Source organism: Paroedura picta, chromosome 8 (genome assembly GCF_049243985.1).
Source record: "Paroedura picta isolate Pp20150507F chromosome 8, Ppicta_v3.0, whole genome shotgun sequence".
Lineage (NCBI taxonomy): Eukaryota > Metazoa > Chordata > Lepidosauria > Squamata > Gekkonidae > Paroedura > Paroedura picta.
The window spans coordinates 5,704,820-5,732,738 of NC_135376.1; the positions used below are offsets into that span (position 1 = coordinate 5,704,820).

Sequence of the window (27,919 nt, forward strand, 5' to 3'; positions counted from 1 at the left end):
ATATCTATTTTCTTTTAAAGACATGTAGGAAGAATGAGAAATTTCTGGTTTTACATATCCCTAGTATTGTATATTATTTAAAAAGTAAAGGTAAAGGTATCCCCTGTGCAAGCACCGGGTCATGTCTGACCCTTGGGGGTGACGCCCTCTAGCGTTTTCATGGCAGACTCAATACGGGGTGTTTTGCCAGTGCCTTCCCCAGTCACCGTTTACCCCCCAGCAAGCTCATTTTACCGACCTCAAAAGGATGGAAGGCTGAGTCAACCTTGAGCTGGCTGCTGGGATTGAACTCCCAACCTCATGGGCAGAGCTTTCAGACAGCATTTCTGCTGCCTTACCACTCTGCGCCATAAGATGCTCTTTGTATATTATTAGCAGACCTCATAATCCAAATTAGCCAGATCTTGTGAAATTTCAGAAACTAAATCAGGCCAATAGGTGGATGGGAGATCACCAAGGAAGAGTGGGGCTTGTATGCCAAGGAAGGCAGCAGCAAACTACCTTTGCTAATCGCTTACTTGAAAAACCCATGAGGTGGAACTTCATGAGGTCACCATGCGTTGGTGGTGACTCAATGGCAGGCTTTAATTTTTGAATTCTTCATTGAGCATTTATGCAATGACATCAAAACTACTCGCAAGTTTATTTATCAGACAATAGTAATACTTTATCAATCAGGACAATCACAGAGCTTAGCCTGAATGCCATCTTGAGGCATCTATCATGATCTGAGAGAGAAATCAGGACAGAATGAATCAAGCAGGTGAGAGCAGGTTTAGGATGAAGCAATAAGACTGAAGGAGAAATGAGCCACTCCCCTTATATGATTTATGAAGCACTTCTGCAGGGAACAGCACAGAGCTTATATGGGCGGGGATTTAATGTCAATCTGATCCTAGGATCACACCTTCTGGCAGCTGGAAAGTGAAAGCCTTCAGCAGGTTGGCAAAGAAGATGAAGAGTGCAAGCCCTGCCAGCTGCTCTCCCAGACAGGCACGGGCCCCTGCAAAGGAAACAAAGGAAGTTGACAAGTAAGGAATCTGTTAAAACATGTTGTCAAGAACATATCACTTCAGTGATCATTTGGTTTTGGTAACACCAAGATGAGCTGATGAGCCAAGACTTCCTTCTTCAAAAGTAGTTCCTCAGCAACTTGTGTTGCTTCAACACTAAGGCCTCCGTTCCATATTTCATTGCCAAACTGTTTATTTCCTATTTTTCTGCCCCCTTGTTAGCGAAAGACAAGAGTAGGACCACATTATATTCCAGTTCATTGATTGTCCCTGGGGGAAGTCTTATTGGCCTTTTCCGCACAAGGGATTTGCTTTGGCTCGGTGCCTATTGGGGATCAGGGCTAAGTCCTGCTTCCTGACAACATTGGCACTGGTACAGGGCAGTCCCGGGACTTGTGCAGATCCATCCCTCTGTTCGCCCACAGCAAGGGAATGTGGATAAATCCATATTCCCTTTTTTGCCATGGGTATCAACGAGGTATGTCAGGCTTGGGACATGTATGCAGGAAATCAGGGCCGTCCCCAATCAGGACATTACTCCTAGCCTCCCCCCTGAACATCACTTCCGTCCTTAGTCCTTGAGAGCTTTTCCCTTGGCCATTTTATTTTGAAAACAAGTCGGATCATGTCACAACACAATTCCAAAGTTATGAAATAGCAAACAAACAAACAAACTTCCCAGTGACTTACCCTGTTCTTTTACCATAATTTTCAGGGATGGGGTCACCACCTGCTCAATGAAATCATCTGAATGGCTGATCAGCCCTTCTTTCACTGCTTCATATCCAGCCAGTACAACGACAGGTACAGGCCCCAGCCACAGCATAAAAATGTCCCCATATTGTTTGGCCAGCTGCCATTTCCATGGAAAGAGACAAAAGAAAACATTAAATTAATTCAGCTGGTTTATTTGACTGTCATATGTGTAGTTCAGTCTTGTTTACCTCTTTAGCTTCTGGCTGTGTGATACTCTCTTCTCTGCCCATTTCCATTTTCTCAGATTCTTGCTTTTCCCCATCTTGTCTCTGTTCCCTTTCGGGGGGGGGGGGGGGGACATTCTTAGCATCTCTTCTTCTAGTTTTCTCTTTCCAAATTTGCAGTGAAGCTGTAGAAGCCAATCCCCAAAAACCCTCAAAAAGTTTGGGCCACAAGGTCTAATTCTATGGGCACCTAAAGAGGATACCCACATCCAACATCCATTATTTCGTACAGTGGGGAAAAGACAAGAACAAAGAATTTCTGCCTGTAGAATTAGACCCCCTGATCCAATTTTTTAGAAACTTGGTGGTTCCTTTTAGGAAAGGCTCCTCCTGAAGCTACACTGCAAACTCGGTTCCTCTGCCATAAACCCCCATTTCCCAAGACTGTGGAACAGATGAAAAGGTGAAATTTCCTGTTGACTTTAATGGTGCCGTAACTTATAATGGTGTCGAATCAATTCAGCCAAACCTGAATCTCCAAATCCAAATCAGTGATTCGGGTAATTTGGATTCAGCCAAATTGATTCAAACCTAATCTGAAAAGTGCCGAATTCTTTTTCTCTGCACATCCCTTTAAAAAAAAATGAATAAAAGGGGGACGTTATATGTACAAAAATGATAGAAGGACACAAGACAAGACTCTGTTATAAAAATAATTTTAAAATCCTAAAATTACATCCTGAAATATTATCATTGACATTTTTTGTATTGCTTTAGACCAGATGGGATCTAGGTGAGAACTGGAGATTCCACAGCCTTCACAGACCAACGCTTCAACAAATGCCAACATGATTTCTCAGTGCAGTTACACCACTTATAATCCTTTTGCTCAACCCCCTTCATGGGATCCAACTCACCCAAGAAGCTTCAAAGGAAAAACATTCCAGGCGCCAGAGAACTCTCTGCCAGCCCAAGGACAGGGAGGACAGAATGTAGGAGGCAGAGAATCAGTTGACCCATCTAAGCCATAACAAACGGGATAATATGCATGCAGATGAAAGAGAAACAACATTCAGCTATTAGACCTTATCCAGACCCAGTGATCTCCAGGTGAGAACTGGAGATTCCACAGCTTTCACAGACCAACGCTTCAATAAATGCCAACATGATTTACAACAGTGGTCCCCAACCTTTTTATCACTGGGGACCGGTCAACGCTTGACAATTTTACTGAGGCCTGGGGTGGGGGGAGGTAGTCTTTTGCCGAGGGACGTTGCCACCACCAGTTGAGCCCCTGCTCCACTTGCTTTCCTGCCAGTGTCCCTGACTTTCTGCTGCCCACTGGGGGGCACTGCCAGCAGCAGCTGTGCAGTGCCATGCCAAGGGGAGCCCCAGCCATGACAGCCACTAGAGAGCACCAAAGGTGAACCGGTGGCAGAACGGCAAGGCAGCCCCTGAGGCAGCAGCCAGGGAGGAGGATAAGGAGGAGCCACGGCCCGGTACCGACTGATCCATGCACCGGTACCGGTCCCTGGACCGGAGGTTGGGGACCACTGATTTACAATACAAAAGCAATTCCCCAGCTGGGCATTTTATACATCAACGTTCCATAGTGGTAACCGTACACAGGATGGGGAAGGGGGGGGGGGGGTGATGGAAACATACACATTAAGATCACAACCATTTGACCAAACCGACCTGGTTCTGACATCCATGAACCCTCTTTAGCTGGTTCTCTCTTAATGAAAGGCTAATTGTGAAAGCTGTGCCTTGGGTAAATATGGATCTCCATTTTTCTTTCCCCCAATTTTTCTTTTAGATCTTCATGCCATTTAATAGAATATTTTTTTTTACTGGCTTTGAGAAAGGTTTTCAACAATATAGAATAAGCATGAGAAATAATTTTATTTCCATCTGAAATGAGTAGTTCTTCGAATTCTGTTAGATTTCTCAGCACCTTTCTCTGATTGTGAATTAACTTCATTAGAAAACTCCTAATCTAAGAAGCTATGTATTTTTGACAAATCGTGAATGCACAATTCCAAGGCTGTCGGCTATATTGGAAGAGTTTGGTGGCCACAAGGTAAAAAAAAAGAATAAAAACAAAATTGTGGTTTTAGGGACCTCAGATGAAACGCTAAAGCTGATTGCAGCTAACTCTGGCTGTGAAGTTAATTCAGGGACTGTTAAGTATCTTGGAGTCATGATTGATAAGGACTTGGCCCATTTATATGGAAACAATTATGTTACACTATGGGGAAAAATTCAAATGGATTTTCAATTACGGTCAAATTTGAACTTTTCCTGGTCAGCACTTATGGTCACAGTTTTACCTAAAATTTCCTATTTCAAGTCATGCCACTGGGTATTAAGGAGAAGATTTTAAATAGAATAACAAAATACCAAGAATTCCTTTCAAAATCATAAGAGATGATAACAGAAGAGGAAGACAAGCTGTTCCAAACTTAAAGCTTTATCTGCATATAGCAGTTTTAACAGCTATTTCTGATTGGATCATGGTCCCCTGTTCTAGAGCTGTGACCCTAGAAAAATCAGGTTGGTCCAAGGGTTTTCATAATCTTCTTTGGCCTACAGCCTATAGTCAAAGACAAGGAAATTTGTTGGTTGGAATAGCTACTATCAAGATATAAGATGGAATTTGTGAAACAATCAGACAAGAAACCTTCACTAACAGACTAACCACATCATTTTATTACAAGATAAACCTCACCTACAAGGCCAAATTTATAAACTTTTGTTAAAATATGACACAGAAACTGAACAGGACAAGAATTGGATGATTAAGTGGATGCAGAATTTAGAGCTTAATGTAATGCCTGATGAATGGGAAAGAATTTGAGGCAAAATAACTAAGTATACAAAATGTCAGCTACTAAGAGAAAACTGGTCTAAAATGATTTATAGATAGTATATCACACCTAAGGTAACTGGCAAAATTGCTAATGATTATGATGACAAGTGTTGGGAATGTAAAGAAAAAAATGTTTCCTTCTTTCATATGTGGTGAGGATGTAAAAGAGTCCGGAAATTTTGGATAAAAGTGCATACTCTATAAGAAGTAATGTTGATTCCAGGGATTCTGACAATTATCATTTAGCAAAGGATATATTCCCCTCAATTCTTCCTGAAGGAGGCCTAGAGAAAAGGAGGTTGAGAGGGGACACGATAGCTTTCTTTAAGTATTTGAAAGGTTGTCACTTGGAGGAGGGCAGGATGCTGTTTCCGTTGGCTACAGAGGAAAGGACACGCAGTAATGGGTTTAAACTACAAGTACAACTATATAAGCTAGATATCAGGAAAAAAATTTTCACAGAGTAGTTCAGCAGTGGAATAGGCTGCCTGGGGGGGGGGGTGGGCTCCCCCTCACTGGCAGTCTTCCAGCAAAGGTTGGATACACACTTTTCTTGGATGCTTTAGGATGCTTAGGGCTGATCCTGCGTTGAGCAGGGTTGGACTAGATAGCCTGTATGGCCTCTTCCAACTCTATGGTTCATTGTTCCAGTGACATCTTTTATATACTCTGCAGTTAAAAGGTAAATATACAAGAAGTCTACTGGCACCAGAACAAAATATTTGGGGATGAGGTCACCATGCATGTAGAAATTACCACTAATTCCTACCTTAGGCCTGGAAGTTATCAAACATTCTGGGTGTGGATGAATAAATAAATATGGCACATAGTGCCAAATGATTTGGGGATGAGCTCATCCATGTATATAAGGATTACCACTATGTTTAATTGTGAGATAATTACTCACTTATTTAAGGAAGAGAAAGTGTAATAAAATTCTATGTAATATATTGGTTTCAACTAGAAAACAAAAAGTGTAGGCCTAGAAGCTGCCAAATATACTAGGCAGATGTGTGAGTTTCTGAGTGCAAGCACTCTTCTTCAGACTATGAATTACCATCATGACAGTGGGAATATAAAGCAAAAGTTAATTCTGTTAAATTAGCAAACTGTGTCACAACATGCAAATACAGCCATATATTAATTCTTTCCCAAAACAGCCAATTAGTACCCTCAAATTCAGTTGTAGTTCACAAAAACATGGGAGAAATAAAACTGTCTATGTCAGTGATCAATGGCTCCCACCCCAACATTTGCTGCTTCAAGAAGATTCACGAAGATAATACTTCGATCCAGGAGTTGTTAGAGGAAATACAACTGCATTTGATGTGGTTGATCACAAGTTATTAGCTCACCATCTTGCCAGGGTGGGGATTTGGGGTACAGCTGTTCAATGGCTGTGCTTCTTTCTCTGGAACCGAACCCAGAGGGTGGCAGAGTCATCGGGCCTCTGTGGACTCCCCTGTGGGGTCCTGCAGGGGGAGGTGCTCTCCCCCACCCTCTTTAACATCTTTATGTGCCTTCTGGTCAAACGGGTATGGAGTTTGGTGCTGGGTTGTCATCAGTATATGGATGACACCCAGCTCTATCTTTGCATGGACAGCCAGCTGGGATCCCCCAGAACAATTTGCCAGATGTTTGGAAGCCATAACTGGAGGGTTAGAGCAGAGTCACCTGAAACTCAACCCCTCCAAGATGGAGGTCCTGTGGCTGAGTAGGAAGGGGGCAGGACAGAAAGCATGTTTGTCCATTCTGGCCAAGTTTCAACTGACCACCATGCCCCTGGCCAGAAATTTTGAGGTGACTTTGGGAGCCTCACTGTCCATGGAGGTGCAAGTCATGATGGTACCCCACCAGGCAATTTATCATCTTTGTCAGGTAAAGCTACTAGTGCCCTGCCTGTATACCAAACATCTGACCACAGTGATCCATGTGACTGTCACCTCCATAACTGGCTTCTGTAACTTGCTTTATGCAGGCCTGCCCCTGTCTCTGATCCAGAAATGGCAACTGTTGCTGAATGCAGCTGCAAGGGTCCTCACTGGAACATATTGGAGGGCCCATATCCAGCCAGTGTTGACACAGCTGCATTTGTTGCCAATTGTGGAGCAGATCCAGTTCAAGATTAGCGATCCGGGCGCCGCACATGTGTGGAAGCCCATGTGCAAACGTGCATGCGTGGCAGGTCCCCACATGCGAGTTTGCACCATACGCAGCCACAAACGTGCATGCGCAGCACTTTTATGCATGCGTGCATGCACGAGACTGCTGCGCATGCGCGGACCTGCCACGCATGTACGTTGGCGCTCCCCCCCCCCCGCAGAAAGAAGCTTGCCGGGCCGCAAGCTAATCGGCCACTTTGGCGGCCAATTTGCTTGCGGCCTGGGAAGTTTCTCATTGTGGGGGGGGCGGGGAGAGGGAGCCGCGGCCCGCTGCTGAGGCCTTTGCGGCCCGCCACCGGGCCACAGCCCGGTGGTTGGGGACCACTGCTCTAATGACAGGCCTGTTGAGAAGGCCATAGCAGTTGGTATAGATTTAGTGGCATAGGCCTTAAGTCGCAAAGAGCTGTATACCTGTGCCTACATATACCAATCTTATCACTGAGATAGAATCATAGAGTTGGAAGGGGCTATACAGGCCATCTAGTCCAACCCCCTGCTCAATGCAGGATCAGCCCAAAGCATCCTAAAGCAAAACTGCAGAGGAAGAAAAGAGAGCAACGTGATATGGTCTGATGCCTTCTTCCCTTTGTTTTGGCCTTTGAAGCATGCTAACAGATTTCTATCCTGTCTGAAATGTGACACGCTCTATCTAAATAAAACAATAGCGCTCTCCTAATGTTTAATTAGTCCACGTCCTAAGAGCGGGCGGAGAAAAATGTAGGGAGCGTGATAACCTGACCCAAATGAAATCTGGACACCATCATAGATAGGAAACCAACCGAGGGTCGCAGAATTAACTTTATTTGGGCGGGATATTGAGTAAAGGGTGGGTCACATGACAAAGCTTCCAATTTTCCGATTCTTCGAGAGGAAGTTGCCACAACCAGAAACAAGTGTTTTAACTAAACAATTGATATGTCAGCCATTACCATGGCTCAAACAGTTTATGCATCATCATGGTGAGAACAAAGATCAAAATCAACTGGGGTGTGGGAAGCACTTCCACGGAGTGTAAGTGATTTAACACTTTCATGAATGAACGAACATCTGTAGAAGTGAAAACTATTCTCCCTTCAATCGAGGAGTGTTTGAATGAAATAGCCACTAATTGTACCTTGATGGAGGATGTAGTTGTTATAGCTTAGACTTCAACAATACACCTTAAGCCTACAGTAGGCACGCCAGAGGCACTATCTGTGGGCACACACGCCGTCACCCCAGCACTGAGTTCACTGAGTCAGCTTGAACAATGTCTGGCTTCCTGGCGCCCAGAGGACAGGGAGTTCTCTTCCCACATGTTCCCTGGCCCTGGAAGTGATTTGCTAGCTCGGGTTGCCCAGCTAGGCAGGCATCTGCAAGCGTTGGCGGGAGTGAGAAGGCTTTGCCAAATGGAGCCCAGGGAGAGCAGAGCTGGGCCAGACACCATCAGAGAGACCACACATCGCTGACCACATGCACGCACACATGGCTTTTCCACCTCTCCTCAACAGAGCAAAGGTAAAGGAGGAAGAAGAAGAATTGGTTCTTTTATGCCGCTTTTCTCTACCCGAAGGAGTCTCAAATCAGACACCCTGTGAGGGAGGGGAGGCTGAGAGAGCCCTGAGATTCCTGCTTGGTCAGAGCAGCTTTATCAGTGCCATGGGAAGTTTTTTACTGCGGGGGGGGGGGCAGAGGGAGCCGCGGCCCAGCGCCAAGGCCTTCACGGCCCGGCACCGGGCTGCGGCCTGCGGGTTGGGGACCACTGTCCTAAGGGCTGAATAAAGAGAGTAGAGACACAGAACGGAAGGAAAAGAAATCCTAATCCATGGTTCCTCTATATATTTGTGAAATGCCCCTGTGGGAGGAGCGTCTCCAGGGTGTCCGCACTTAAATACAGGCCAATCACGGTGCGGCCAGTACAGCACCCTGATTGGGCCGGCCCCTACACTTGCTGCCCTCCCTAGCAGCCTCTCCCTCGCAGGGCACCTATTGTGGGGAGAGGAAGGAAAGGTGATTTTAAACTGCTTAGAGACACCTGAGGCCTGCTGGGTGACTGTGGGCCATTCCCAGTCCTCTCAGAGCTCTCAGCCCCACCTCCTTCACAGGGTGTCTGTTATGGGGAGAAGAAGGGAAGTCAATTTTAAAGTGCTTAGAGACATCTGAGGCCTGCTGGGTGACTCCAGTCCACTCCCAGTTCTCTCAGAGCTCTTTGTATCCCTCCTCCCTCATGGGGATTCTGTTATGGGGAGAGGAAGGGAAGGAGATTTTAAACTGCTTAGAGACACCTGAGGCCTGCTGGGTGACTGTGGACCATTTTCAGTCCTGATTTGTAGACTGATACTCTCAGGGAATCGTCTCCCCCCCCCCCCCAATTCCTTCTAGTTTCTTTTATAGCCCTCTCCTGCACACGTAGCAAGAGTTTCCATCTTCGAGACCAAGATAGCGAGTGTTGTCAGTTTTGTCCTCGCTGACTGACAAGGTCTGCTCCCAAGCGGAAACTGGAAATGTACAAATCCAGTCAAGTGACATGCTACCAGATGGGGGAGGATTTTCCCCGCTGTACCTGGTCCATCCCGAATTTGCGCCTCCGGATGAAACAGCTGGAGTGGTGGGGTTCCGTTGCATGATGGAGCTGCCAGGGGCATTTCTCTATATTTTTAAGAAAGTGGAAGTGTATAAAAAAGCAATTCCACCTTCTTAAAAAGTAAAAAGAAATGCCCAAGGCCTGATGCTGGCAGGAAACCTTTCCTGGGCCTCCAACCCCAGGATCCTGGGTGTGCAGCCGTAGAAGCTGTTCCGGGTATCCTAGGGCTGGCTGGCAGGCTGAACCTCTCCCTCCCTCCAAGCCAACCTGCTCTCTGTCCAGCTTACCTTTCTAAGGTGGGCCAGCAGAGCAGGCTGGTTCTTATGGCAGGAAGAAGGAGGTGGAGGGGGTGGCTGGGAGTGAACTAGACCCACCATTGGCCATTGGTGAGAGAATGGATGTTCCATATTGTGGGCCTGCACCCATGGACAGCCAATGAGGGAGGGTGAACTTTATTATGGGGAAAGACTCCTCAACACTAGTTGAGTGTTGCAGATCATGTTCCCTCCTTCCTCATTTGGAAGAGCTAGTGCTCTTAAAGTCACTCATGCCAGTGGATGATACAGCCACAGTATAATTGTCCATGCTGGAAGCGGTCACAATAGTTCATGCTGGAAGAAGTCACGAACCTGTCTGACCCTACCAACTTATTGCTTACTGGATGAAACACTAGCCCTAAATCCCTTCCAATGTACACATTTCAACAATTGTAGATAAGCATCTAGATGTACAATTAATTGATCTTACTCAGAGCTTATCCTTACTGGGTCTTCCTCAGGAGGTCTCTTCATAGAATTAACCAGGATCATTACAACTTAAAAACCACCCTGTAGCTGAATGGAATTCAAATATTATATTAAAATATTCACATATCCAGGGACTGTCCCAGAGAGGTTAAAGGAGGCTGTGGTTAGGTCATTTCTGAAAAAAATTGGGACTGGTTTCTGTCTAACCCAACCAACTGCTGTTTGGTTTCACATCTGCCATTGCTGGGTAAGGTGGTTGAGAATCCATGGAAACACTATTGAGTTTACATTGGCTCTTGATCCATTTCATGGGCTGGAGAAAGCTGTGGTTGCCCTCATGGATGAACTCTGGAGACAGCTGGGTCTTGGCAAGTTTTTGCTGCTGTTCCTGCTAGCCTTGGCAGCAGTGTTTGTCACTGTCAGTCATGGACAACGGGCCCAATGCCTTGCTGATACTGGGGTTCAAGAAGTTGTCCTCAAATGGATGCAATCTTTTCTCCAAGGTTGGGGTCAGAAAGAGGCACTAGCAGAGAGAAACTCTCAGTGGCAGGTCCTAGTATGCGGTGTCTCACAGGGAACTATTCTCTCCCTGATGTTATGTAACATCTACATGAATCCCCATGCCCAGCTGGTCTTGAGTTTGGGGCTGGGTTGTCATCAGTATGGTGATAACTCCCAGCTATTTGTACTGATGGACAGCCATTTTTCTACACCTCTCGATTCTTTGATGAAATGCCTTGAGGCTCTGGTGGACTGGATCATTTGGCTGAAGCTAAATACATTTACGAAGTAGGTCCTTTAAGAAGTAGGTGGTGCTACTGCCAGCTCTTGATGGGGTCCAACTGACATCATTGGCCATTGTTAAGAGCCTGGGTGTGATTCTGGATGCATCCTTAGCCTTGGAGACCCAGATCACAATAAAATTAAGCTCACCAGGCATTTTACCATCTCCTCCATATGCAACGACTTGAACCTTACCTGTTGGTGTCCAATTTAGCCAACATGATCCATCCAACGGTCATTCCAGACTACACTACAGCAAGTCACTTTATGCAGGGCTGTCCTTGAAGCTGCTCTGGAAACTTTGACTGGTCCAGAACCCTTTAGGGGGATACAGATTTTGCAGAATTGATTCCAGGCAAACCCAAACAGGTCCAATTTTTTTTACCTGGGCACATTCCTTCCGTAAGAGGCAGCTTGGATGTATAGGTTGAAAACATATCTGCCTCATACACTTAATCCAAGTTTGAACTTGCCATGTGATTTCTAAGAGAAGCTTCTGTAAGTTCTGTAATAATGCCACTTGACTATAGGTTTCTACTATTCTCTAGCAGTCTATTCAAATAAATTGTAATATATCTTCTTTAACTCAATTCTTCAGCTAAAGTCTATTCCAGTATACTATAAATGGGAGGTATATTGCCACTAGCACCTTCTGGGCCATAGCGTTCCTTACGTCAATCTTCTTGTCAGTTCTAACTTTGTCCACTAATACTACATGCCAGCCTTTATCTGCATATTTATCCACACCCGCTTTAACTGGAAGCTTCCAGGATTAAGCTAGGGATTTATCATAGTGATCGTTCCGGCATGAATGGATCACCGCACCCAAAATTAGTTTGGGTGTCAGGAGACTCTCTATGTACTTAACTAACTACGGATTATAAAAAAAAAACATGCCACTAAAAAACGAAACTAGAGGTGACAGCATGTAAGAAAAGAACATCCTCTGCAGGAAGGACATCCAGCCCAAACACTGGAAAGACAGAGACAAAGAAGTGAGGATCATGTTGGGAGTGTTGGTTGCCCTGCTGGTGTGTCTCCTGAGTCTACATTTTCTGAGACAACTCAGGGCACAGAGGTCCTACCCCCCTGGGCCTCTTTGGCTACCTGTGATTGGAAGCATTTGGCGAGCAGGGCTCAAGGCTGATACAGATACTGTCAGCAAGGTACGTAAATCCATATGATTAATCTATGTAGTTAAAAGTCAGAACTATTTTGAATCATTTTCTTATCGGACTCACCCAGTCATCTATGTTGTCTGACCTATCTGGTCTGCATCTGTATGGAGATCACTTAAATGAACTTTCAGGGTTTTCAGCAGGGAGAGATGCTCTGGCCTCTCATCCCAAGAGGATGTATACAAATATTCTCTAGATATTGCTTCATGATCTCCACACAAGCATGCAAATCGGAGGAAGGCCACTTGTAAGGAAGGAGGTTAGCTTGTCTAATCAACGGCATGGGCACTGAACTATCATCCATTCCACCTAAGGAAATGGTTTTCTTTATTGGTGGTCTCTGTACAGTCCAAATAATGTGATGATCAGGGAACCATGTACATGTTGGCAGGGATAGGTTGGCAAAGGAAAGAACTGCTCTTCCAAAGTTGGATGTTTTAGCATGGTGCATCGCTAGGAACTTCTCAAAGCCTGAAGATCTCGACCTGATAGCAGCTTTGCGCTGAGGGGTAATGGAAACATGCCTGGAGAATCTGACAGAATCAGCCACCCCCCAGTACCTTTACAATATTAGTCACTTGATATGTTAATATCAAGCTTTAGTGACAGATACCATTTCCACATCTGAAGGACACATTCATCCCTTTTGCAGGACTGGAGTAGCAAAGAAAATCATTTTAACCTTCTTGAAGTCATAGCACAGTGAAGGTCTAACGCTAGTCCACTAAGAAAGTCATCCAAGTTGAGAAATCAGTAGCATACATCCCTGCTAATTAGCAATTCTACTAATTAACAATTATCAAAGAAGAGAGTATCACATGGTCAGAAGCTGAAGAATCATAGAATCATAGAGTTGGAAGGGGCCACACAGGCCATCTAGTCCAACCCCCTGCTCAACGCAGGATTAGCCCAAAGCATCCTAAAGCATCCAAGAAAAGTGTGTATCCAGCCTTTGCTTGGAGACTGCCAGTGAGGGGGAGCTCACCACCTCCTTAAAGGAGAGTGAACTGCAACAGTCAAACAAGTCAGACAAATTAATTTAATGTTTTCTCTTGTCTCTTTCTAGCTGGCCAAAAGATATGGAGACCTTTATATGCTGTGGCTGGGGCATATACCTGTTGTTGTGCTGTTTGGATATGAAGCCGTGAAAGAAGGCCTGATCAACCATTCAGATGATTTTGATGAGCGGGTACTGACACCTTTTCTGAAATTATTTGCAAATGGAGAGGGTAAGATTTTGGGAAGAGTTTTTTTTTTAATGGCTTAAGGGAAATGTTATCCTTGTCTTCCCTGCAATAACAAGATACATGGCACAAGAGGGAACCAGGGAAGTCACTTTTAGATTCATCTGTCTTTTGAAAACTGGAAATGAATGTATATTTGTTTTTGAGGAGCAAAGCCCTCATTAACTTCTATCCAGTACTCAAAAATCGACAGCTGGTACACACAATACAATTTACCCAATACAAACCAGCTCTAATATTTCCATTTCTTAAGGCCCCTGCAATCTCAGCCATTACCTTTTGGTGTCACTAGTGAGCACACAGGTGAAATTTAGCATCTTAAGAACAGCCATGCAGGGTCAACTTAATCACATTACTTTGCTGATGGCAATTCCAAAAATTCCCCTTCTCAAGCAGCAAGTCATTTCTCAAACTTAGTCATCTGGCACTACTACATACTGTAACACAAATGCCATACAATAAATAATAAATAAATAATAATCTGACAATACAGTAGTTATAAGAAATGGAAACCATCGAGCTGCAATATATCGGGCAAATTATATCGGGTAAATTGTATTGTGTGTACCAGCCCAAGAGTCCTGGAAAGTGGAAGTTAATGAGGGTTTTAATTCTCAAATAGAAATATTTGATTTTTTGTACAATACTGTCAATTCACAGTATTGTGAAGACAGGGTCTTTCAAGGCAAATGAGAAGCAGAATTTTTTTGACCATTCCCTTCCTCTACAGAGCCTTCCTTGGTGGTACAGATCCTTCCTTGTTTAACTTCCAAGATCTCATGAGGTTTCTATTGGAACTTCTATTGGAACTTTTGGACTAGACCATTATATATGTTGTTACCCACCCTGACACTCCAGGGAAGGATGCATTATGAATAAAACTAGGCTTCAAGGCCACCACGGAAGCCTCCCCCGGGCAACTGCCCTCTACCGTGATCCCCCGGCTTCCGTGTGGACCTCGGAGCTCCGAGGCGAGCACGGAAGCCTCCCCCAGCCAGCTGCCCTCTCCCGTGATCCCCCTGGCTTCGGGGCAGGCCTCGGAGCTCCAAGGCACTCATGGAAACCTCCCCTGGCCAGCTGCCATCCCCCACGATCCCCCGGCTTCTGTGCAGGGCCTCGGAGCTCCCCCGGCCAGCCGCCTACCTGGCATGTCCCAGTGTGTGTGAGCGGGTCAGGAGGCGCTGTGCACCTCCCAACTGTGGCAAATGGCAGAGGGGACTCTGTTGTCAGTCCGGGGCCATGGGGCCAATCGTTGGCCCCTGTTTCCTATCCCGGACTGAGCCCACCCCCCTTATACTCTTTTATTTATACCACAGAGCGGTATACAGATGTTGTTTTTAGTATTTTGTTGTTATAGTTTTTATTATAATAGCTGGCCAATATCAGACACATATCACTGAGCCAGAAAGAGACTGATTCTGCATTGCATTGCAGTTGTATAATTTCTAAAGAAGGAGTAGTTTTCTAGCAATTAGCCCTATAGAACCATTCCATTTGTTTTCCAGGCTGTCAAACTAAACGTGTTAGCAGTAACTTCTCATTGAATCTTCCTGGATTTAGGTATTATATTTTCAAATGGCCACACCTGGAAGCAGCAGAGGAAGTTTGGGATAACCACCATGCGGAAGCTGGGACTAGGGAAGAAAGGCATGGAGCACCAAATAGAAGAGGAAGCCCATCAGCTGGTGGAGACTTTTGCACGTGAAAAAGGTATGTGATGTCCGGAAGCTGGGCTAGCCAACAGTCTACCAACACAAACATACCAGCCCCAATTTCCCCTCTGATGTTTGAGGTCCCACGGAGCTGTGAGTGCCTGGCACCCTTCCATCCACATCAGCTAACCTCATCAGAGAGCCAGTTTACTGATGTGATTAAGAATAGTGGCCCCTAATCTGGAAGAGCCTCTTGTAGCGCAGAGTGGTAAACAGCATAAATGCTGTCTGAAGCGATGTCCATGAAGTTGGGAGTTCGATCCCAGCAGCCGGTTCAAGATTGACTCAGCCTTCCATCCTTCCGAGGTTGGTAAAATGAGTACCCAGCTTGCTGGGGGGTAAATGGTAATGACTGGGGAAGACTGTATTGAGTCTGCCATGAAAACACTAGAGGGCGTTACCCTAAGGGTCAGGCATGACTCGGTGCTTGCACAGGGGATACCTTTACCTTTACCTAATCTGGAGGACCAGGTCTGAATCCCCACTCCTCCTCCACAGGCAGGCAGCTGGGTGATCTTGGGCCAGTCACATTTCTCTCAGAGCTCTCTCACTCTCACCTACTTCACAGGGTGCCAGTTGTGGGGAGAGGAAGGAACAGGTGTTTGTAAGTCGCTTTGGAACTCCTTCAAGTAGTGAAAAGAGGAGTATGAAAAAACAGCTCTTCTCTTCTTCTTCTCCTCTCCATTCAATAATAACCCTAGATAGATTTTGCCATTTGGGGAATTAGAAACACCATCCGCTATACTTACATGGTTCCCAGAAGACTCTTTTGCCCTTCATTGATCTTCAATCATAAAGTAGATGAGAAAGAAAATAGCAAAAATATTTCAATAAGGCTTTTGGCAAGGTTCCCCATGAAGTTCTGTTGAGTAAACTGGAGGCCTACAGATTGGATTTGCACATGTTTAGGTGGAGAGGGAACTGGCTAGAAAACCACCCCCCAAAAGTGGTTGGTATTTCATCAGATTGGAGGGAGGTGAGCAGTGGGATGCCACGGGGGACGATTCTGGGTCCGGTACTTTTCAACACTTTTATTGGTGAGCTGGATGATTGGGCGGAGGGATTCCTCATTACATTTGCAGATGACACCAAATTGCAAGGAGTTGTGAACACTCCAAAAGATAGAGTAAATTGGAAGACTGGCCCAAGCATGCGAAAATCTATTCACATTGCAAAAGTCAGGATTTCTGGAGGTCTCAAGGATCTAATGTAGGGGTAGTCAAACTGCGGCCCTCCAGATGTCCATGGACTACAATTCCCATGAGCCCCTGCCAGCATTCGCTGGCAGGAGCTCATGGGAATCGTAGTCCATGGACATCTGGAGGGCTGCAGTTTGACTACCCCTGATCTAATGGAATCTAAGAAGACATCTCAGAATGACCCTTATTAAACTTGCTTTGGTCAGGTGTGAGGGGGTCGTTGTCTATGTTGTATCCTTTGGGAAATACTTTGACATATATTTTTTAAAATTTTCTGAAAGATAAACCACTTTTAAGATTGCAAATCTCACTTCCTTTGACCTTGCTTCGCTACAATGTCCACCCTGAATGTTCACAAAGGAGGGAAAATGTTTTGCAACCAATTTTTTTTGCAGGTCAGCCATTTGACCCTGCAATGCCCATTTTTAATTCCATCTCCAATGTGATCTGTGCGGTGGTTTTTGGGCACCGGTTTCCCGTTGAAGATAAAGAATTCATCAAGTTGATGGGAGATTTTTACGGTTTGCTTACATTTCTATGTTCCGTCGATCATATGGTAAGTAATTGTCTTTTACTTTCCTAGTATGTCAGTCTGGCTTCTCCTAGATGTCCTTTCCTCACTGTCTGGGCGGGGTTGGGGAGGGAGAGAAAGGGGCCAGAAAGGAGCTGGCGAAGTGGCACAATGTTTGCGGGGGAAGGGGGGCTCGGGGGGAAGACAGTGAGCCTCGGAACTACCTAACAGCCAGCAAACACGCTGCAGTCCCGGGGGAGAAAAGAGGCAAGGCGAACAGAGCTTCAAACGTAGAAGGCGCCAGCTATGAAGTTTCAAGCCCTGTGGAGAGGGAAGGGCTTAGTGAGAGCATCTCTCAAGGATACCCGCCCGGACTTGGGGGGGTGGAGGAAGAGAGACAGAGGGGAAAAGATTAAGAGATGTCTAGACCAGGGGTAGTCAACCTGTGGTCCTCCAGATGTCCATGGACTACAATTCCCATGAGCCCCTGCTAGCAGACCCCTGGTCTAGAATGTCTAACAAAGACAGGGAGGAAGGGAGGGGTGAAGGAGAATACAGGGAATACTTACTAGCGTCTAGGAAGTGGGACAGAAAAGTAGTCAGCGTTTCCGAGAAGAGCATGGAAGGAGCTCAGCCAGCCCATGGGAGGAGAGGGGGGCAGGAGTATGCGGAAGTAACCGGCCCCACGCTCCCCAAGGAAGGGCCTGACCGAGGAAATATCAGAAGAGGAATCTGCAAGAAGAAAAGAAAGACTTGGTTACCAGGGAGACAGCTGGGCAGGAGAAAACGCTGGGGAAGTGGAGGAACAGGATGTGTGGGCGGGGCTAGGAGTTTAAATAGGCACGGGTGGTGTTAGGAGGGGGATATAAAAGGAGGAGAAGGGAAGAGGGTGGTGGCTGGTAACGGAAGACACGCATTGTACGGGAAGTGGAAGACAATACAGCATAATTGCCACCTGAAGCCCGTCTGTAGCTGTTTCCTGCAAGGTGGAAAGGGAAAACCAGGCACGACGGTGGAGAGGGGTGTAGCCCAGTGTGGGGCAGCACAGCACCCCACACTGACGTAGGACGTAGGAGGAGAGTATTCGAAATACTAAATAGCCATCTACTCTGACACCCCCTACAGGGCTCTCTCTGTATTCTGCTCAATCATGCAGACTGCAGATTTTAAAGATTTTAACTTGTCTAAACCTTACTGCCCAGCCGGTTCTTCCTTTGGTCTCACATTACACTCACGGAGGGGGAAATTAATGGCCATACTTGAACCCCCCGTGCAGATTTGAGACCCCCAGCAGTGGTTTTATAGACTGAGCCAGCTGATAGTACTGATAGGATTTTACTTCCATCTTCCTTCTAGGTCTATGAACTTTTCCCATGGATCATGAAACGCCTCCCGGGGCCTCACAGGAAGGCCTTAGCAAGTGCAGAGGCTGTGCTTTCATTTGCAAGGAAGGAGGTAGAAAAGCATAAGGAGCATCACGGTGCCCATGAGCCACAAGATTTCATTGATTTCTACCTGTCTCAGATGAAGAAAGTAAGTAGTCACCTTCTACATGAAATCAGATCCACTCAATAAAAAAAGAAAATGATGACACCACATGCAAATGGCATTATTTGAAAACTGTATGGCTCTTTCACTGCGTGAGCTTCAGGTTTAGAAAACTGAATGGAGACCTCTCCAGCTCAGAAACTTTGTGCCACTTCTGTATCAGACAGGTGTGGTTTGGTATTGGTGGAATGAGAAGGGATTGATCTCAACAGCCAGCGTTTTCCAAGTATTGGCTTCAGACTGTTGAAGAACCCACAACAAAAGGGTGGAGACAACTGAGACCCAAGAATAGAAGTGCAAAGTATAAAACAGGGCAGGTTCTTATGTTGTTGCAGAACATCAACACTCTGTATGCAATTTGTCATTGGGTTTTTTTGTGTGTGTTTTTTTTTGCCTTAAAGTCACAGCTGACTTATGGTGATTCCACAGGGTGTTCAAAGCAAGAGAGGTTCAGAGGGGGCTTGCCATTGCAAAGTCCACATCATGACCCTAGTAAATCTTGGTGGTCTCCCATCCAGATATTGGCAAGGTAGCTTCCAAGGTAGCTAGGGCCATGGGAACCCCACAACTGGAGCCTTCTTGGACCTGCATATGTCACTGCCCTCTTATTATTCAACATTCTCCCACTGCTATGTCTCCCTTGGCCCTGAAACATTGGAATTCCCCTCCCAGGGAGGGTCCATCCGAGGGCCACCCTCTCCTGGTAACTTCCCCGATCGGAGCCAAACTAATTCCCCAGCCCTACTCAGAACTGCACTAACTACCCCTCCCTTTCCACCCTCTCAGAAGTCCTAACAAGCATGTAACAATCCCCTTGGCTAGCCGAGAACTCCCTGGATCCCCCTATTCCTAGAGGTTCTCTGTGGATAATCCCCATAACAGCCACTAAACACTGCCCTAAAAGGGCCCCCCAAGTTAGCTCTTCCCTATCAGCTCCAGATGAAACAGGAAATCCCAGAGTGTGGTAGAGGGAACTGGTTCTTGCAGTGGAAGTGCAGTTCTTATAGCTTCAGGGTCTGGTTCCCCACAGTCACCACTAGATGGTCTTAGCAGGTAATACCAGAAGGGCCATGTCACATGTCCTCCGGCTTCACCCGATAGTTTTCAAAGGCAGATATTATAAGGTTGAAATTCCCTTGAAGATTTCCTCCCAGAGGGCAGTTGATCCTCCTTAGATGACAAAATGTGATGGGACCCACGGAGCGAACTCATAGCATTCGTAGGTTTCTTGTAGAAGGTGGGCTTGGGCGTGATGGCAACCTATGTTCTGATGTGCCCTCAATACTTGGCTTCAGAGTCAAAATGTTTAGGGCTTATTGAAAACGCCATCTCATTTTCTTTCCATCAACACAGAGTGAGAATGATCCCAACTCTACTTACAATGAAGAGAATTTGGTTCATTGTATCTTTGACCTCTTCATCGCAGGAACAGAAACTTCAGCCTTGACGCTGCAATGGGCACTGCTCCTCCTGGCAAATCACCCAGACATCCAAGGTAAGAAGGACTTCTGTAGTGACTTGAAGAAAGGCCACCTTTATGGCCCACGGTTGTAATTCTTTTAAGCCTCCATACCCAGTAGCTGATTAAGAGCACAAGTTCCAAGGAATATCCCAGCACGTACCTGCAAAAGAAAGCAGAGTAAGAAATAGAAAAGAGTAGAAAAGAATCCCAAGGATTCTAAGAAAATATTGTAAAATGGATCAGTTTATTAATGCAGTTTTAGGAGGACTTGGATTACTCAAAACTGCAATAAAGTCATTTAATATCCATTTGAAGAAAGTTTGTTTGACATAATGGTTAGAGGGAGGAACAAGATTCTGGAATTAAACCCAAATCAGGCTGCCATCAGGCTTGCAACACCCTCCATCTGATCTTTGGTGCTGGGGTAGAGGTGGATCTGATGTCAACGCATGCCGTTCCATGGTAAGTCCTTTACACCCTGAAGGCCCGGGTTCAGGTCCCAACCCGTCCCCATTGGGCAGCGGGCATATTTTAGCCTTCTCGCAGAGACTTATGGATCCGGCCGGGTTCCTGAATGCTCTGCACAACCCGATGCCTCCTGCCGACTTGCTGATGGCCTTGGTAGAAGACTATGGATATGGTAAAAACAGTTGCCGTATTTGCTGGTGTATAAGACGACTGGGCATATAAGACGACCCCCCAACATTTCCACTCAAAATATAGAGTTTGTTATATTACATTACAGTACTACGGGCCACTATGGGCAGCTATGTCTATCCCAACTGAAGTGCACCCGGCGTATAGGACGACCCCCCCTCCCCACTTGGAGGCATGTTTTTCAGGGGGGGGAAATAGTCATATACGCCAGCAAATACTGTAGTTGTTGGTTTAGTATCTGTTTCATTCTTTGCACAAGCTGTGAACTATCTATACAATGAAAAGGAAGGACACCGTTGATCTCCGAATGTGACGGATAAGAGAAAAACGAAAAACGAAATCAGCAGGCCAAAAGGATAAGTCTCACAGGCACTCTCGTTTGGTGTATAAATCATATAATTTCTGGGCAATCAGAACAGGCTCCTAGGTATATTTTCCCCCGTTTTCAAATACTTCTTCAATGATTGCCACTGCAGAGTCTGTAATCCACTTAACAGTAAATTAAGTCGTCTCTCCCGGTACATAGGAGTAAAATTGCCTCAAGTTAGAGAGCTTAAAGCCGCGAGATACGTCTTAATTTACTGTTGTTCAGAAATTATATGATTTATATACCAAACAAGAGTGGCTGTTGGCCTGCTGATTTTGTGAACTCTCTAGACAACAGACTCGAATGACCTATTTATTATGTTCTACTTATGGAAAGGCCACATCACAGGGGCCCATTTGGGTTGAAAGACTCCAGTTCCTTTTATTTATTTATTTTTGTTTGTTTTCTCCTTTGGGACCCAAGACTGCACCTCATTTTATACGCCAATATTTTGAATAGGTGATATTGAATTGTTTCATTGTTTCATGAATGGGGTATAGGAAAATTCAGCGCCCATAATGGAGATTTTTTATTGTTTTCCTCAGAGAAAGCCCACAGGGAGATCGAAGATGTTTTAGGCTCCTCTCAAATATTCCATTACCAAGATCGGAAGAAACTGCCCTACACTAATGCTGTGCTACATGAAATTGAGCGTTTCCGGTATATCTTCTTATTGGGGGGGCCCAGACAATGTTCAAAAGATGTGAACATGCGTGGTTTCTTTATTCCAAAGGTACAAGATATTCTTCTGGTTGCACTTTTGGATTCTAAGACTGATATCTTTGAAAAATGTATCTGTATAGTAGAAGAAGGGGGTTAGTTTTTATCTCCTGCTTTGCTTTGCCTTAAGGAGTCTCAAAGCAGCTTCTAATCTCATGTAGAGGAGCTCCCCGTGCTGTAGTTTTCGAAGGCTACAAACCTAACCTTTTCCCAGAAATATCTAAGTATTAGTATTGTGACAGCCCCTGATTTATCTGTCCCCATCTACACTAATCTATTTGTGTCAGTGACTCTTGATTTTTTTCAAAAGATTTTACCTAATGATTAGATCTGTCAGTACCCAAAGGGTTAATATATTTAGCATATGCACTTTTTAAATAAATAATTATTCATTTTATGACTATAGTAAAGAGAAAGGAAGAAAAGTTGAAACAATAATCTTATAACCTAATGACTATAAATCAGCAAACTTTAGAAAAAAGTCCCAGCATCCATGAAATTCAAGTTGGGAAGTCTTGTTCTCTTAGCTTCTCTTACCAAACATCTAGGTTAGGTCAATCCAAGTAAACGACATCAACCGAATTTCCACGATCCAGCAAAACTGTTACTTGGTCAAAGAAGGAAACCAGGTTGGTCTGACAGGACCTGTTGGAGCCAAATCCATGCTGACTTCCCTGGATCACCAAATTGTTCTCCAGATGTTTGCAGATCGCTCCCTTTAATATCTGCTCCATTATCTTCCCCACAACTGATCAAGAAACTTTTTAATTTAGTCCATCCCTGAAAGTCTTTCTGGATCATCTGCTACACAATTCTTTAAACTTTTTGAAAAAAAGTATTCTAAATCTTTATGTTGACACCCAAGTACTTTACCTTTTCATGGTTCACTTCACAACCAGTCAAAGAGACCAATGCAGGAGCCTCCAAAGGATCCACTCCTTCAATAATGATTTTAGTCTATAACGAGCAAGTTGTCCAAAGTCATTTAAACAGTTCATCAACCTAAGAACTGATATTCAATTTTCTGTTATAGGTAGGATTACATGATCTGCATAGTTTCTACCGTTCTTCGCTCTCTTTTCTTATTTTAATCACCACGGCTTCTAAAATTTGATTAAATAATAAGGGTGAAAGTGGACATCCTTGTCTTGCACCGTTACCCATATCAATCTTTTCTTTAGAAATCATACAATTCACCAGAACTTTAGCTTCCTGCTTGCAATAAATCTGCTGTATGAATTTTAGATAATTTTCCCCATAGTTCATTACTTGAAACCAAGAAACGTTATCAAAAACTTTCTCAACATCTAAAAATGAATGCATTTTCTCCCAGAAATTCCAGCGAGTTCAAAACACATCACACATTGTCTTTCATATATCTTTTTGGAATAAAACCAGTTTGATCCTCATGTATAATTTTGGATATATATTTTTTTTCAGCCTCTCTGCCATGATTTTTGCAAACATTTTTGCAAGATTTGGGGAGAACTCTTGTTTGACTGCTCAGTTATGTAGCTCATCACTGTTGAAGTGGAATTGTAATAATTTGAATGATCTTCCTGTAATATTCTGTCATTAGATCATCAGGGCTCGGTGCCTTTCCCCTCTTGAGGAATCTCCTGAATCAAAACTTTCTGATATTCTTGCATGAATTTTTCTAAAGTTAAAACTAATAGGACCTTCTGTATAACTGTCTCATCATGAATTTGAGTCTTGTAGAGTTCTTTGTAGAAACACTAAAGGATTAATGAGAACATCTATGGTCAAACCACAGAGTTCCCACTCTAAACGATAGTGACATGAGCAGGTCCAGCTTTCCCCATGAAATGATACCATCTCATCATCACTGTAATGGTGTCAACACTTTCCCTGCCCCCCAGTTTCCTGTCAGGGGTCAAGCAATTGCTGGCGACCCTAGGACACAACAACTACTAGCATTGGGACAGTGACTGGGAAAGATCAATGTCCTTGTTTGTATGCATCCTAAAGCAACAGTTTCATTCTTCCAGGGGGCCATTATTATTCCGGATCTACGTTCTGTACTTTGTGATCCTACACATTGGGAAACACCAGAGGAGTTCAACCCAAATCATTTTTTGGACGAGGATGGAAATTTTGTGGAGAGAGAAGCGTTTCTTCCTTTTGGTGCAGGTAAATGCAAAATGTGGATGTGATGGAACAGGCCCACTTTTGCTTTGCAAGCCCTATTCTGCCTTGCCCACCCCCTTTTCTGTCTGGTTGCCACTTCCTGGAGGAGGTATAAAGGTATATCTCAGGGTAACTGCCAGCACCACCTGGTTGTTGTACAGGGCTGCCTGCTTTGAGCATCAGCTACCCCTCCCAGTTGTGAAGCCTCACTTCCATGTCTCCCACAGCCCAGCATCATAAGTAACATAAGCAACATGGAGAAAATTGATGAGGGAACCACAACATTGATGAGGGAACCACTGACAGCTTCAAATTGATAAAACTTTTATTAAAGGAACAATATTTAAAGGTATACTTTTAGCACAGCATACAGTTCAGCAAAAGAGTCAAGAAAAATTGTGTTAAACACAATCCTTCTGTCTCTCTTTGAAAATAAACCCTATCTGATATAAAAATAGTATACAGTCCTTTCTTAGAAGATTACAGATTCTTAGGGAATATTCATCCATTCACCTGGCAGCCACATGGTCAAAGATGGCTGCTCACCTCTTATCAAACCACAGCATCCTCCTTCTTTGATGGTCAGCAGACGAAAGAGACCCTTAAATCACCTTCTGGGCATTCTAGGAAGAATAAACTCTTCAACCCTCTCAGATTCTGCCTCCAGGAAGGGGAAGCAGCTTGGAGATCTCCTTTGTTTTCTGGCTTGATCAATTAGCATTGGAAGGAAGCTGAGCAAGTGATTAATGCCACCCTTCCTCTCTCACCGCAGGTCAGAGGAAAACAACCTCTGTCCTTTTGATATAGCCTAGAAGGGGGGGGGGGACTTCACCATACCTGTTAATAGGTGTTCACATGATTCTCTGAAGAATTAAATTTAGGAATATTTTCTTCTAGCACAAAATGTTCTTAGGAATCACTAAATTACCTTATGACAGCTATTACTATGACCTTCGGTTAGAAAATAACTGCAAGGTAAATTCTATCATTTGTTTGTTTATTTATTTGATTTTTATACCACCCTTTTGATGGACTGGCTCAGTGCAGTGTACAATATCATATATGAATATACAAAAACCAAAACTTAAAAAAAAATAATGGCCTTCAGTTTAAAATATACTGTGCCAGTAGCCCCATTTCTGACCCCCTTACCATCATGCTCAAGTCAGAATTTTGTTTGGATATCCAATAGTTGATGGTAGATGGTAAAGAAATGGGTAAGTTAGATGTTAACATATCATTGGCCCAAGCAACAGCATGATGGAAGAGCTCCTTGCAGGCCCTGCGGAACAGTGGTAGCAACCACAGGGACTGGATATGTTCCAGGAGCTCGTTCCATCAGGCGGGGGCCAGGACGGAAAATGTTTTGGCCCTGGTTGAGGCCAAATGCATCTCCTTGGAGCCAGGGACCATCAACTGGTTGGTGTTAGCGATTCTTGGTGAGGTATAGATAGAAATGTAGCCTCTCAGATACAGAGGACCTGGACCTTATAGGTAAGAACCAACACCTCAAATTTGATCCAGAATTCAACTGGGAGCCAGTGCAGCTCTTGGAGTGATGGCTGAATGTGTGCCATCCACGGGGGTCTTATAAGAACCCTGGCAGCCACGTTCTGGACTAGTTGCAGTTTCCGAAGCAAGGATAAGGATAAGCATAGAACGGGTTACAGCAGAGGTGCCAGTTGCACAGATGACTGTCGCTAGGTGTTCTGAGATCAATTAGGGAACTAGTAGTTTTGCTTGTCGAAGTTGGAAAAACAGCAGTTTTGCTACTCGGGAGACCTGTGCCTCCATAAATAAGGACAAAGGAAAAAAAGAAGAATCTGTTCAATCGCTTAATTAAAGATCAAAAGTTTGAAAGTCTCTGTTATCTCTTTTATTTACACTTGGACTCTGCAAAAATGGTCTCTAGATTGTTTTACGTTTTCAGTGCTTTCATCAGTGGCAAAATGTTAATCACTTGAAAATATCATTAGGGAAATGATCCTATTGTGTGGAGAGTCAAGGTTGTAAGCTTAAAGGTAAAGGCAGGGGTAGTCAAACTGCGGCCCTCCAGATGTCCATGGACTACAATTCCCAGGAGCCCCTGCCAGCATTTGCTGGCTGGGGCTCCTGGGAATTGTAGTCCATGGACATCTGGAGGGCCGCAGTTTGACTACCCCTGGGTAAAGGTATCCCCTGTGCAAGCACCGAGTCATGTCTGACCCTTGGGGTGACGCCCTCCAGTGTTTTCATGGCAGACTCAATACAGGGTGGTTTGCCAGTGCCTTCCCCAGTCATTACCGTTTACCCCCCAGCAAGCAAGCTGGGTACTCATTTTACCGACCTCGGAAGGATGGAAGGCTGAGTCAACCTTGAGCCGGCTGCTGGGATTGAACTCCCAGCCTCATGGGCAGAGCTTTCAGACTGCATGTCTGCTGCCTTACCACTCTGCGCAACAAGAGGCTCATGGCCTCTTAAATTTTTGATCTTTAATTAAGCCATTGGACAGATTCTTCCTTTATTCCTTTGTTGTTTTTGGAATCGTCCACCTTCATCCTGCAGCACTTAGTGTCCATAAATAAGGAGGCATTGAGAATCATAAACAGATTCTTGGAAGTTGAAACTCATTCAGGCAGGGTAAGGACGCTTCCTCACTTGGTCCTATCCTACCTAGACGCAGGACCTCTGCCTTTGAAGGGCCGAGTTTCAGATGAATCTGCTTGAGCCATTCGATCACTGATTCCAGACTTCTGGCAAGATAATCTTGGAGTGTATCTGGGTGTCTCTCTATCAGGAGATGGAACTGGGTGTCATCTTCGTACTGATCACACCGAAGCCCAAATCTCCAGATCACCTAAGCAAGAGGGCACATAAGGTTGCTAAACAAGGCTGGGGAGAGAATTGCACCTTGTGGCATCCCACAGTGGAGGTGGCATCACAGAGACTGCGTCTCTGCAACAGCAACCCTCTAGCCACAGCCCTGGAGGAAGATCAGCCACTGACGGATTGTCCCCTATATTCTGGCCTTGGCGAGGTGGTGAGGGAGAACCTCAAGGTCAAATGCTGCCATGAGTTCCAATACCATGAGCAGCACTGACCCGCCACAGTCCAGCTATATCCTTGGAAATACTGGATGGCAGGAAAGAGGCAGAGAACTAATAAAATCCACCTGGAAAGGTTTCTCAAATAACTGAGCTTCTGAAGCTATTAAAATGTAGCTGCCAGACCAATGGGAACCCACTGCAGGTTGTTGCATTGTGCTTCATAATGCTTCTTGAAAGTTCCATTGCAATGAGTATACCCGAATTCAGTCCATTTCAAGCTCTGTTTTTGTCATAATACAGCATTTCCAAAGGCAGGTATATCGGTATATGCAAAGAGACCTTCAGTTATTCATTCAATTATTTTAGAGGCTATAAATGCATACAGAAGACAGGGATGTGTGTTAAAAGAGGTCATCCCAGTCATCATGTTAGGCCAGCTCTATCATCTACCTAATTTTCCAGGATCTGTAGAAATTTTCACCTTGTCTCCCCTCCTCCCACAGAGACCCTGCTGTTACTTGCATTATTACATACTTACATTACTTAAAGGACTTGATGAATGATTTGATAGCCAGATACTGGGTACAATGAGACTTCTCCCAGGGACAATCAATGGACTGCAGTTCAGTGTAGTCCTACTCTTGTGTTGGTTCTCTTGACTTTTGTTGGACAGGGGGGCAGAAGAACAGGAAGTAAACAGCTTGGCAATGACATGCAGTATGGAAGATTTACTGTTGCAGCAACACAAGTTGCTGAGGATCGACTTTGAAGAGAGGTCTTGGCCTATCAGCTCAGTCCAAGCCTGATGTTCATGGAACTGAAGAATGAATAGGTCGCTCAGGTGAATAGGTTGCTCACTTGTTGCCTTCCTTTGTTTCCTTTGCAGGGGCCCGTGTCTGTCTGGGAGAGCAGCTGGCAAGGATTGAGCTCTTCATCTTCTTTGCCAACCTGCTGAGGGCATTCACTTTCCAGCTGCCAGAAGGAGTAAAAGAACTCAACACAGATCCTATTGTTAGGTTAACATTAGCTCCCCGCCCATATAAGCTCTGTGCTGTTCCCCGCAACAGTTCATCATAAACAATACAAAT

The 27,919-nt window shown here is 44.8% G+C and overlaps 1 protein-coding gene and 1 long non-coding RNA gene across 3 annotated transcripts; one reads left to right on the forward strand and one right to left on the reverse strand.

Annotated features, from left to right (window-relative positions):
* Window positions 1–332: 332 nt before the first annotated feature.
* Window positions 333–17,689, reverse strand: LOC143842890 (uncharacterized). The gene is made up of 4 exons (XR_013233387.1): window positions 17,473–17,689; window positions 15,943–15,977; window positions 1,704–1,866; window positions 333–1,003 (listed from the first exon to the last, which is right to left on the reverse strand). It is a non-coding gene; the product is annotated as an uncharacterized LOC143842890 (long non-coding RNA).
* LOC143842888 (cytochrome P450 2J2-like) lies at window positions 6,501–27,908 on the forward strand. Of its 2 annotated transcripts, XM_077348194.1 has the most exons (10): window positions 6,501–6,519; window positions 12,074–12,225; window positions 13,304–13,466; window positions 15,042–15,191; window positions 16,788–16,948; window positions 18,260–18,436; window positions 19,805–19,946; window positions 21,483–21,670; window positions 23,667–23,808; window positions 27,718–27,908. In XM_077348194.1, exons 1-10 carry the CDS (start codon window positions 6,501–6,503, stop codon window positions 27,906–27,908), a joined length of 1,485 nt encoding a protein of 494 aa, XP_077204309.1. The 2 variants fall into 2 exon arrangements, with proteins under 2 accessions (XP_077204309.1, XP_077204308.1); XM_077348193.1 differs by lacking the exon at window positions 6,501–6,519 and having other exon boundaries at window positions 12,064–12,225.
* Window positions 27,909–27,919: the final 11 nt, after the last annotated feature.